The following is a 12,455-nucleotide window of genomic DNA, read 5'->3' on the forward strand; positions in this document are numbered from 1 at the left end:
TTTCCTGAAAAGGACGAGTAGGAGGTAACCAGCCCGCCTCTGGTTTGTTTAGGTTCCGTTTCCTTGACGTTGGTTCTCCGAACGGGTAGGCCTCTTCCTTCAACTTGTAAATATCAGGTGCTCGACAAAGCTTGGCTTCTCTGTCTTTAGAGTCTGAACTCGGATCTTGCTAGGAATATTTCCTACCCAGACCCGCACCCGGGGCAGACCCGCCGCGGCGCAGCGCCCGACGACAGAAGTAAACGTGATCGTTAGCCCGACCTCATTATTTCAGATCCCACTCTACTCGGATCCGGAACGCTGGGCTCCTATCGGCAGCCTGGGGCTTTGAGCGAGGACAGACATCAAAAAGGGAATGGGAAATACAAAGAGAATTGGGAGCAGGATTAAACGAAAGAATGGAGGGAAAGAGACTTGGAGGGGAGAAACCGAATAACAGGACAGAATGGAGAAAATGGCGAGGAGAGAGTTGGGGTTGGCGGGGGGAAGGGGAGAGCAGATAATTGAAAAATGGCGATAAAGGAGTCCAACCGTCTCCAGCATTAGGGCCCTGATCTGTCTCCTGGTGACAAAGACGACTTTGCAGAACGCCCTTTGTGTGAAAAAATTAAACCCGGATAGCACGCCGCTGTCCTGCCCGCCAGACATATGCCTTTGAGATAACAGGTTATCGGGCTGCAGAGGCCCGCTAATCCCCTCGCCTCCGCTGAAAACCAGGCTCGAAAGGCAGCCCGGCAGCCCTCTGATATCCAGGTATCAGCTCCCTGAAAAGAGCATCTTTCAATTAGCGACAGTATGACACCCGGGCCACTGCATCCGGTCACCGCGAGGCCGCGACTACCCGCAGTCTGTCCCGTAGAGCCCGGCGAGCTGCGCACCTGAGTCGCCGCAATCAGCAAACCAGCAAGACTGCCCGACAGATAGATAATCCCCAAATCATGACAAGCAATACCTACACCCGTGGAATCTTTCAGAAAACTCCCCCGGAGGAAAGCCAGGCCACGCGGGTGGGGGTGAAGCCACAGGCACGCGGCCGCTGATATCAGAATCGCAATATTGCTCTCGGCTGGACCGTCCCATCTCATCCTGTGACCACGGGAGGCGGGACAGTGCGAGAAGCCCTCTGGACGACACTCGAATATTTCATGCAGCTGAAACCAAGCAATTGTTCCCCTTGGAAAAGCATGGCAGCATGAAGACAAAGCTTTAACATTTTCTTCTTGTTGGCAATCCTCCCCCGAGGATATTTCCCCACTGATTTTCAGAGAGAGTGGAAGAGAGAGGCAAAGACGGAGAGAAACATCGATGTGAGAGAAACACATCGATGGGTTGCCTCCTGCACGTGCCCTGACCAGGGCCGGGGCCGGGAGGAGCCTGCAACCGAGGCAGGTGCCCTTGACCGGAATCGAACCCGGGACCCTTGGGTCCACAAGCCGACGCTCTATTCGCTGAGCCACACCGGCCAGGGCCAAAGCTTTAACATTTTCTAAGCACTTTCTTAGGTGACCTTGCGTAATTGTGCATTTTGAACGCGCACCTTAGCCTGCGGGACTGGGGGCGGGGACACGGGGAGCTGAGGTCTCAGGCCAAAGGAATCGGGTCTCCCTGGACATTCCCCTCAGACCCGGGCCCTCTCCTCCTCCTGCTGATTTTCCCACAATCCATTGCAGCCCCAGCCCTTCCCCGCAGGGCTGCTGAGGATGGGACCGCATTTCGGCGCCAGGAGGGGCAGGACAGGCTGGGGGACGCCGCTGACAGCACAAGAGGCAGGAGGTGCCACCTGGAGCTTCCCAGAAGGTGCAAGCGCAGGGGCCGGCCCGCCTCTTTCTTCAAGGTCAGACGCCAATGGCGCTTGCTGGGAATCTGCTGATTGTGCAAGGATATGCTTTGTGCAAACCAGGCCAGCGGGAGTCCCCTTACACCCTCCTCTTCGCTTTGCCCCCTTCCAAAGACACACACGGACTCACAGTTACACACACACACACGCACACACACACACACACACACACACACACTTTCAGGCTGTGTGTCCGCCCCAGGACTCACCTGGCACAGATGGCTGGCTGGCTCTCGGGAGGGTGAGTGAGAATAGCATGGAGCAGACGCCAGCCCCAGGAGCAGGCTGAAGAGGGCACGGAAGGGCACGTGGGGCAGAGCGACACCTGACCAGGTCACACCTGCTTCCGCCCGCGATCCCCGAGGGCCTCGCCAGCACCCCTGGCGGCGGGCAGACTCCTTAAGGGGAAAGAAAGGGATGTATGTGCCCACGGACAGTGAGTCGCCCGGATGGGGAATGTGCCCCCGGTCCTTGCCCTGAGCTCGCTCCATTTGATTTGTTCGAAAGGCTGGGGGGTCCGGACGGCACAGTGAACCCAAGGAGCCCTACCCCAGGCACCCCCAGTGACCCCAGGGAGCAAGGCTATACCTCCCATTAGCAATGAATCACACGCCACAGGCGGGCGGTCTCTAGTCAAGGACTTTGTCCTCAGCCCCGTTCTACTAAAGATTCCTAACGATTTTTTAAATTAATTTTTTTTATTATTGATTTCAGAGAGAGGAAGGGAGAGGGAGAGAGAGAGATAGAAGCATCCATGATGAGAGAGAATCACTGATCGGCTGCCTCCTGCACACCCCACACCGGGGCATGTGCCCCGACCGGGAATCGAACTGTGACTTCCTAGTTCATAGGTCAGTGCTCACCATTGAGCCACACCGGCCGGCCCGTGTTATAATAGTAAAGGCAGTCAGATTCCGGTGTAAATGATCAGGAGTGATCGTCACTTTGAATCATACTAATGTGGCTTGTCTGGTGATGAGACTGGCCGGGAGTAGGTGCGAGTGGGCTATGGGCAGATCTGGCGTAGATGACCTCTACCAGCCGAGTCTAACTGTCCCTGCCTGCTCCTGTCCCTGCCCCCATGACCTTCCTGCCGCCAGCTTCCTTCTCCGGTGACCGCCTCCGTTTCCCATCCGAGGCCCCAGATTGTTTAAAGTCCCCAGGGGCTCCTTAGTTTTTCTCCCTGTGAGCATATTCCCTGCAAATGCCCCCCTCAAAGAGCTAATTGGTGCCATCTGGACCCGCCACTGCCTTCCTCCCAGCCCTCGCCCCGGGGACGCGTCTGCACCCCGCCCCAGGCGAGGCGCTCTGCAGCAGCTTCAGGGGAACATTCGGTGGAAGGAAGTCACCCCGAGGACCCTGGCCAGGAGCTGACACAGGACTTCCTTTCTCCACGGATCCGGTCGTAAACAAAACGTTCAAGTCCTGCGCTGAGCGTCTGCCCCCTGGTGGTCAGTGCACATCATAGCGACCGGTTGTTCTGCCGTTCGGTTGATTTGCATATTGGGCTTTTATTCTATAGGATTTATAGAGATTGGACAATTAATGGTGCCTTCCTACCCAAACACCTCGTGTGTCTTTTCTTCATCTGAGACAATACACATTTTCCATGTCATCTTATTCCTAGCTGTCTGCTTTTTATCTGTGTTATTTCCAATGGGGTGTTTCTTGTTTTTTATCTTCTGGTTACGGTCTGCAGAGGTAAAACCGGTTGATTTTTGTTATACTCAGCGTGTTCACTATGTAAAAAGTTTTCTGTTGGTTCTCCTGGGGTTTCTGGCCTACAGTTATGTAAATATGAATGTATCTCCTCCTTTCCAAATTGTAACCTTCATTTATTTTTCTTGCCTAATTGACTTAGCCAGTATCTCCAGAGAAAATACTTCCAGTGGTGTGAGTGGGCCACTTTGGCTCTCCCCCACATAACTGGTAATGTTATTTTCAAGGTCCTCAATCCAGGGGTCAGGAATAGATAAATACATTGTTTTGTGATTGGTTGATATCAGAAAATAAGCATAGACACCATTGTAAAGCGTTGCTTTATTAGAGAGGTTTTGTGGGAGATGGTCCTGTCCAATCAATCATCCTGTTACAAAAAGATGAGATGAATTAACCTGATACATTTTTTTCTATTTTCCTCCAGAAGACAAAAAAAAAATGTTAATAGTGCACTAGGAGTGGGATATCAGTTTTAATTTCACATAACAAAAGAGTCATCTTCATGGGGCAATAAATTATTGACAAAAACCCAAAGATTGGGTAAGGTGAGGGTATTCACAATCAAGTATTAAATTGCTTAGACAAGCAGGCACTCATTGACCAAGGAGTACAACGTTGCTTTCTGGAAACACCAATTGGATGGGGATTTTCAAGAAAATCTTCCAGGACCGGCCGGTGTGGCTCAGTGGTTGGGCGTCGACCTATGACCCAGGAGGTCACGGTTTGATCCCAGTCAGGGCACATGCCTGGGTTGCAGGCTCGATCCCCAGTGGGGGGCATGCAGGAGGCAGCCCATCCATGATTCTCTCTCATCATTGATGTTTCTCTCTCTCTCCCTCTCCCTTCCTCTCTCTGAAATCAATAAAATAAAAAAAACGTATTAAAAAAGAAAAGAAAATCTGTCCAGTGTGAGGCAGTAGTGGTTGTTGCTGCCGTGGCTTTCGTGGTGGACGGGGAATGGATGGCTAGTTAGGACGGGCGGGTGGGCAGCTGTGTTGAAACCCGAGAGCCATGGCCACAGAACAGGGGGTCCACAGGGGAGGTGGGAAGCCCAGGTTCCCAGGCTCACATCATTCTTATGTGAACAAAACAAGCCCCGTGTCTCACAGTCCCCCAAAGCCACGGAAGGCACTTGGTGAGGAGCACCCGCTAAGAGCGCCCGCCGGTCCCCGTCACTCCTGCTCCCTCGCTGACCAGCGCTGTGTCTCGGACAAAGCCCATTGGTCTCCTCCGGCCCAGTTTCATCATCTGTGACTCCTACCTCCTGAGTTGACACGAGAATTAACGGGCATCCTGATCACCCAGGTCTTAGGCCAATCCCATGCCTACCCTCGAGCCCGGCCATGGTCCTGGGGTGGGCAGCAGGCTAACTGCTCCCTTCCTGTGCCCACTGTGGGAGGATTTCAGGGCCCCGAGGAGGTGCCAGGAGCCAGGCGTTGCCACGTAGAAAATGGAAATGCTGCCGGGCCGGTGTGGCTCAGTGGTGGAGCGTCAACATATGAACCAGGAGGTCAGGGTTCGATTCCCGGTCAGAGCACATGCCCAGGTTGCAGCCTCAATGCCCAGTAGGGGGCGTGCAGGAGGCAGCCGATCTATGATTCTCTCTCATCCTGGATGTTTCTCTCTCTCTCTCTCACTTCTTCTCTGAAATCAATAAATATATATTTTTAAAAAAGAAGAAAGCGGAAATGCTGCCCACTGATAGGCTGCTCCCTGGAAATCTTCAGGGGTTTTCATCTGAGCTCGGAGATGCACGTGAAGCACAGACGGACGGCGAAAAGCTGCTCATCCCGGACCTGGGGTCCATCAGCTCCGTCGATTGCGCGTCTGCGGGAAGGAGGGACGGAATAGCAGGAGATGCATCTACGCTTCGTTTCCTTTTCACAGGCTCTCGGGTCAGGAGATACTTCAATCGCCACAGAAAGCCAGACGGGACAGGGAAAGCGCCCCGTCTCCGGGAGAGCTCACCCCGACTTCTGCAGAAAGGGGCTCCGAGGAAAAGACTTCCACATCCTGGGCAGGATGCTCCCATTGCTGACTCGGGGAGGTGCCTCCCAGTGACATTTAGGAGGAGACTCAGCCGGTGCCCCCCCTCCCTGCACATTCCCACCTGGGGACCCCTCTCAGCCTCGGGAGAGCCGGCCTGGCCACCTCTGTCCTGGGAGACCTGGAGGCTCTGGGTCTCCGCCATCGACCCAGGCCCAGGGGGCACGCAGGGAGGTGAGAGCGGCCCCTGCCCCTGAGCTTTCGCATATGTGACTCGGTCACTCACCTCCTTCCCTTGTCGCGTCCCGCACGCCTCAGGCCTGCGCTTCCCGCACACCAGCTGTGGCCCAGGAGGCCACCTCGCTCTCCCCCGCCTCCCTGGGGGGCTGGAGCTGCAGGATCATGGCCTGCAGGGTCTCCTTCACCAGGAGGAGCTCGCTCCGCAGGGACTGTGGCCGCGGTTAAGGAACCCTCCGGCCTCGGAAGAGCGCGCGGGCCAGCGGGCGGGCGGCGGCAGATGGGCACGGCTATCTAATTGCAGTTTCCAGCTCTTCCAAATCGCAGGCGTTAAATATTAATGCGCACTTGACACTTCGTTTAAGAGCGACAGCAATCTCTCCACGGCCTGGGGTTGCCAACGGTCTCAAGTGGGGCCTTAAGAAAGGAAAAGGCAGCCCTCGCCGGGGTGGCTCAATGGATAGAGCATCAGCCCGGGGACTGAAGAGTCCCGGGTTCGATTCTGGCCAAGGGCACATGCTGGGTTGCAGGCTCCATCCCCAGTGGAGGGTGTGCAGGAGGCAGCTGATCAATGATTCTCATCATTGATATTTCTCTCTCTCTCTCTCCATTCCTCTCTGAAATCAATAAAAATATGTTTTAAAAATAAAATTAAAAAGAAGCAAGGGGCTGTCTCCGGTGCTGGGCTGGGGGAGCATGAACCAGTGGTGGTTTCTCTCCCTCAGTCCCTCCCTGTGCCCTTCCCGCTCCACCTGCCGCCAGAACAGCTCCGATACACACAGGTGAGAGGCGGGTTGGACCTCAGTCCCTCCCTGTGCCCTTCCCGCTCCACCTGCTCCCGGAACAGCTCCGATACACACAGGTGAGAGGCGGGTTGGATTCTTCTCATCTAAGCAAACGAATTGAACCTCACCCAACAGGAGCAAAGCGAAAACAGAGAAATATGTGGACGCCACTGAATCACCATGAGGTCACCCCATGAGGTCAGACCACGTGGTTATGGCTCCGTCCCATGCGGAGAGCCACCAGCTTTGGGACAGGCAGCTCCGGGGTCTTAGCTCCCGCCGGCCGTCTGTTTAAGGGCAATGTCGGCCCAACGTCAAGAGGAAAAGACAACCTTAGGTGGTGATGTTCAAAGGCTTCTCTTTCTAAGAAAATAAGCAGCAGCAGAGGAGCCTGGGAATTATGCAGATGAGCCTCTCCTCAGCATCAAATGCGGAGCCACCCTGCAAGGCTGTTGGCAGCTTGTCATTCTCTTGGCGCTTCCCCGGCCGCCATCACGTGTGCCATTTGCATGCATTTCCTGGACCGGCTCCCTCCTGGCACCAGAACTTCAGGGGAAGGAGGGTGGGGCCCAGGGGGTGCAAGGAAGAAAGAACCGGGTACTTTTTTAACGACTCCGTTTGCCTCCATTTCTCGTCGCACATGACGAGACCAGCCAGAGCGCACGTGGTCCCAGGCTGGGCCCCACGCTGCACCCGGATCGCAAGGTTATGCGAGTAAAGCACAGAACTGAAGCCGTTTCGGAACCCGACAAACTAATGACCTTTGCTAGACGGCCGGGGCGACACGCCCTGTGGGTAACACCCCGAGTGATGACAAAGGTTTTCAGAGAGAGAAACTGAACTCAGCGAGATGCTCCTTAAAGAGCTCGCCATGGAGCGCTTCCCCGGAGGTCAAGGTTACCTTCTGTGCATCTATGGACCAAACCGGGCTTCAGAGAAGAGTCGAGGTTAAAAGCCAGAAGGTGGTGGAGATTTTATCTGCCAGGGAGGGGTTGACTTCAGTACCGAAACCAGCCCCTGTATGTCCCCAATTATCTCAGCAAGGATCAGCAACATTGTCAAAAAAAAAACAGGGCTTCAAGCCCTGGCCGGTTTGGCTCAGTAGATAGAGCATCGGCCTGCAGACCAAAGGGTCCCGGGTTTGATTCTGGTCAAGGGCACGTACCTTGATTGCAGGCTCCTCCCCGGCCCAGGCCCTGGTCGGGGCACGTGCAGGGGGCAACCAATCGCTGTTTCTCTCACATCGATGTTTCTCTCTGTCATTCCCTCTCTCTTCCACTCTCTCTAAAAATCTATGGGAAAATATCCTCGGGGGAGGATTTAAAGAAATAAACTTCAGTAAAATGCTTTGATTAGAGCTTGAAATGTGGACAGTGACTGTGTGTCCCCCAGAGGGGCCCCTCCTTTTGCTTCTGCCTCCTGGTGGTCCAAGCAGGGCCCGGGCTTGTCGCTGGGAGATGCTGCCACTGGGTAGACGTGACCTTGGACCAGCCACCGGATGTCTCAGCCTCCGTTTTCTCAGCCAGCCAGGAGGGATCGGAACCCCTATCGACCCACAGCCGTTTATTAGAATTAAATGGCTTTTTAGATAAACCGCGGTGCGGCCACTGATCAATCCCTTTAAGCGTTTGGTTCAAAAGAGTTGCATCGACTTCCCTTGAAACCTCTACCAGGATGTGGTTTGAGGTTGTGACAGAGATGCTGAGCATGGAGGGGCGAGGGGGGGGCACAAATGGATGTGGAGGATCTAGTTTTGTACCTGAAACCAAGCACTGGCCACATATAAGGACCGTGTCCAGCCTACTTCCTGAATGCAGCCTCATTTAGCCCCCGTAGACTTAGGGGTTGCCCGGCCGGCGTGGCGTGGTTGAGCATCGACCTATGAACCAGGAGGTCGCAGTTCCATTCCCGGTCGGGGCACATGCCCGGGTTGCGGGCTCGATCCCCAGATGCATGTACATCCCCTCGGACACCTGAGCTCACCTGGAAACAGCAGCCGGGCCTGTGCTCTCGCACCTGCCCAGGCCTGGAATCACGGGGCATTTTCTAAGACAGCGGTTCTCAACCTTCCTAATGCCACGACCCTTTAATACAGTTCCTCCTGTTGTGGTGAACCCCAATTTCATTGTTACAAATCGAACACCATTAAAGCATAGTGATGGATCACAAAAACAATATGTCATTATCTATGTGTTTTCCGATGGTCTTAGGTGACCCCTGTGAAAGGGTCGTTCGACCCCCAAAGGGGTCGCGACCCCCAGGTTGAGAACCGCTGTTCTAAGACCTGCGTTTACAGAACCACCTGGCGGGCGGTTCATCCGCGAGAACGAACGAGCGAGAAGGATATGAATGAGGACTTCATCGAGGCTGTGCATGGCCGTGTGCAGCTGATCCTCCAGGCACAGCAACTTCTTGCCGATGGCTTCGCATTTCTCGCCCAGCTCTGCGGAAAGGGCGTGCGGATCCTGGCCAGAGCGGGGAAGAGACCACGTGTAAGCCACAGGTTCTCGCGGGGCCATGAATGCATCTGCGATTCACCCAGCGGCGCGTGCAGGTCCGGCCTCCCAGCTCTCAGCCTCCACACAGACTCAGAGCAGGGGGCCTGAGGGCATCAAATGGCTCCCTCCTCATTCTGAGGCTAAAACGCGTATAAATCAAAGCTGAATCAAGTCGTTTAAAATATGGCTTTGCGTTTCTCCCCAAAACATATAATCCTTGCCTATTTTTTATTTATTTTTATTTTTTTTAAATATATTTTACTGATTTTTTACAGAGAGGAAGGGAGAGAGACAGAGAGCCAGAAACATCGATGAGAGAGAAACACCGATCAGCTGCCTCCTGCACACCGCCCACTGGGGATATGCCCGCCACCAAGGTACATGCCCTTGACCGGAATCGAACCTGGGACCCTTCAGTCCCCAGGCCGACGCTCTATCCACTGAGCCAAACCGGCTACGGCCTTGCCTATTTTTTAAAAAAATTATATACAGATTGGGAGAGTTTGGGAAAGCAATTTCCGAGGGCACAGTCTGAATTTTAAATTGTTTATATCCTACGATCCAATGATTCTTCCTGCATTCGCTCAAAAAGCAAATGTCTATATTTAAACTCTCTGGTCAAGGGCCCGTACCTGGGTTGCAGGCTCAATCCCCCCCGCGTGTAGGAGGCAAACCGCTCGATACGTCTCTCTCACATCGACGTTTCTCTCTGTCTGTCTCTCCCCCTCCCTTCCACTCTCTCTAAAAATCAATGGAAAATGATCTTGGGGTGAGGATTAACAAAAAAATAAAAAATAAATAAAACAAGCTTATATTTTTTAAAAAAAAGAAAAGTCCATCTTCCCTCCTTCCCCTCCACGCGGGTCTGATACGGTAGCGCCAGCCCAGCCGGCAGCCTTTCTGATACAATTTGCTTAACTCACTTCATGATCAAAACCTGCAGACTTGGACGCCGGGGCCGACGGCCCAGCTGTGCTGAATTAGAGCAGATGTCAGACTTCTGTCCGCCTCGCCAGGCCCGGGGAGCTTGATGCAAACCAGAGAGCGGGGCTTCCTTTGTTGCCCAGGATTTTCCCATTAAAATGACTTTCGAAAAACATTTATCTATAAAAGTTTATGCTCGGATCAAAAAGGCATTCGGTGGCTGGCCTGCACGGATCCCTAAACCTCACACGCTCCCTAAGCTCCGGCTGACAACCCCAAGGACTTTTTTTTTTTTTTCCAGAGAGGAAGGGAGAGGGAGAGAGAGAGAGAGAAACATCAATGATGAGAGAGAATCATGGATCGGCTGCCTCCTGCACGCCCCCTACTGGGGATTGAGCCCACAACCCGGGCATGTGCCCTGACCGGGAATCAAACCGTGGCCTCCTGGTTCAGAGGCCGACGCTCAACCACTGAGCCACGCCTCCCTCCCCCTCTCTTTATCCCTCCCCCTAAAATCAATGAAAACATTTTTTTAACGAATATTGAAATAGTTGCTATTTTTTTATATCTCTCTCCCTCTCCCTTCCTCTCTGAAATCAATAAACATATCTTTTTTATTGCAAACCCCCCCCACACACACACACACACACTGCAAACATACAGTAATTTACAACCCGAAAATGCAACTTGAACCTCGTGAGGTCTGTGCGGTTGTTACGTTTCGTTCCCTCTCCTGTAGCTGGAGGTGAACCGGAAGCGAGGACCGCCGTCCGCGCGCTGAGCTGACGCATTAAATAAAGCCTTCACTCAGCTCGGCCTCAAAAGCGCAGCCTTAGATCTCGTCCCTCGGGCTGTTTTCCAAAGTATTCGCTTGGCAAACACATTCCAGGGATGCTATAGGTTTCCCTTCCTTTTTTTTTTAAATCGTCCACATGAAGAACATGTACCTCAGACAGAGCCCCACCCATCCCACAAAGAACATCTCTTGCGTCCATTTGAAATAGACGGTAAAAACACACTCATTCCTCTTGCCACATCAACACGGAACCCTACGGCCGCATGTGAGCGCCCGCAGGCCCCGCGGCACCAATTCAGACACGAAAGGCGGGTGGTGGTTACTCCCTATAACACAAGGATTCATCCACGTCTCTCAACGGCAGGGCTACACCCTGGGTGAGTGGGGTTTCTTTCAAGAGCATCCAGATGTCCTAAGTGGTGAGGAAAACATCGAGGAGAAGCAAGGCATAGATCAGTGGTTCTCCACCGTGGCTGCACATTAGAATCACCTGGGGATCTTTTAAAAATCCTGATTTCTGGGCCTCCTCCTCCGGAAATTCTGTTTCTTTGTTACTCATGTGGTGGCCCCACCCCATCACAAAGAAACAGAATTTCTGGAGGATGAGGCCCAGAAATCAGGATTTTAAAAAGATTCCCAGGCGATTCTAATGTGCAGCCAAGGTTGACAACCACTGGCATAGATGTTAACCAGCCTGGGGTGGCAGCTATATACTAGTATATATATATATTTTTTCTTAATGTGTTTTTATTGATTTCAGAGAGGAAGGGAGAGGGAGAGAGAGAGAGAAACATCAGTGATGAAAGAGAATCATGGACCGGCTGCCTCCTGCACGCCCCACACTGGGGATCGAGCCCCCAACCCGGGCGTGTGCCCTGACCCCCGTGACCTCCTGGTTCTTAGGTCACGCTCACCCACTGAGCCACCCTGGCCGGGCTTAGCTATATTTTCTATGATCACTCGAGAGAATGCGGACGCCTTCCTGTGCGCACAGTTCAGTGAAAGACCCGAGCTGAGTGAGGAAGAACCTGTCCAGGATGTTCATGCACCAGCACGGACCTACACATCCTCTATCTCACACGAGGACTGGGATCCCTGGGACGGTGACGTCGAACCCTAAGACCCTTTTGTGTGAGAAAATGGAAACGGCCCAGGTGGGGGGGGGTCCCCTTTAGGGGGAACGGGGTCTGCGAGCCGCCTGGCGCTAGAAAAGACTGAACTACCAAGAGTCAAGAGGAACCCCGAGGACGGAACCCAGTGCCCACTTTCATCTGGGTCCATTTTAACGTGTTTTTTAAAAATTTCTAAATGTTTCTTGGTAAAGTGTGCAACTGTGAAGGCTTCTAGAATTACTGATGTTAAATGCCAGCGTCTAGCCCTGGCTGAATGGGACCCCGGGCTGGTCTACGCTCCACGCAGGAAATAAGACCTGAAAGGTACATTAAGACGTTAGATGGCCCAGCTGGTTTGGTGCAGTGGATGGAGCGTCGGCCTGCAGACTGAAGGGTCCCGGGTTTGATTCCTGGTCAAGGGCACGTGCCCGGGGTTGTGGCCTTGATCCCCAGTGCGGGGTGTGCAGGAGGCAGCCCATTAGCGATTCTCTCCCATCATCGACGTTTCTCTCTCTCCCTCTCCCTTCCTCTCTGGAAGCAATAAAAATATGTATTTTTTTT

General features: G+C 53.4%; 1 protein-coding gene across 1 annotated transcript in view; it reads right to left on the reverse strand.

The window, feature by feature from the left end:
* Positions 1 to 5,188: 5,188 nt before the first annotated feature.
* DISC1 (disrupted in schizophrenia 1) overlaps positions 5,189 to 12,455 on the reverse strand; it is a gene marked incomplete at its 5' end in the record, with an annotated part of 48,837 nt that continues 41,570 nt past the window's right edge. Inside the window, 3 exons of the mRNA XM_014535935.1 lie at positions 5,189 to 5,383; positions 5,829 to 5,993; positions 8,912 to 9,029. Of these exons, the coding sequence (XP_014391421.1) occupies positions 5,857 to 5,993; positions 8,912 to 9,029 (255 nt within the window). The remainder of the gene's footprint in view (positions 5,384 to 5,828; positions 5,994 to 8,911; positions 9,030 to 12,455) is intronic.

Source organism: Myotis brandtii, unplaced genomic scaffold (genome assembly GCF_000412655.1).
Source record: "Myotis brandtii unplaced genomic scaffold, ASM41265v1 scaffold1026, whole genome shotgun sequence".
Lineage (NCBI taxonomy): Eukaryota > Metazoa > Chordata > Mammalia > Chiroptera > Vespertilionidae > Myotis > Myotis brandtii.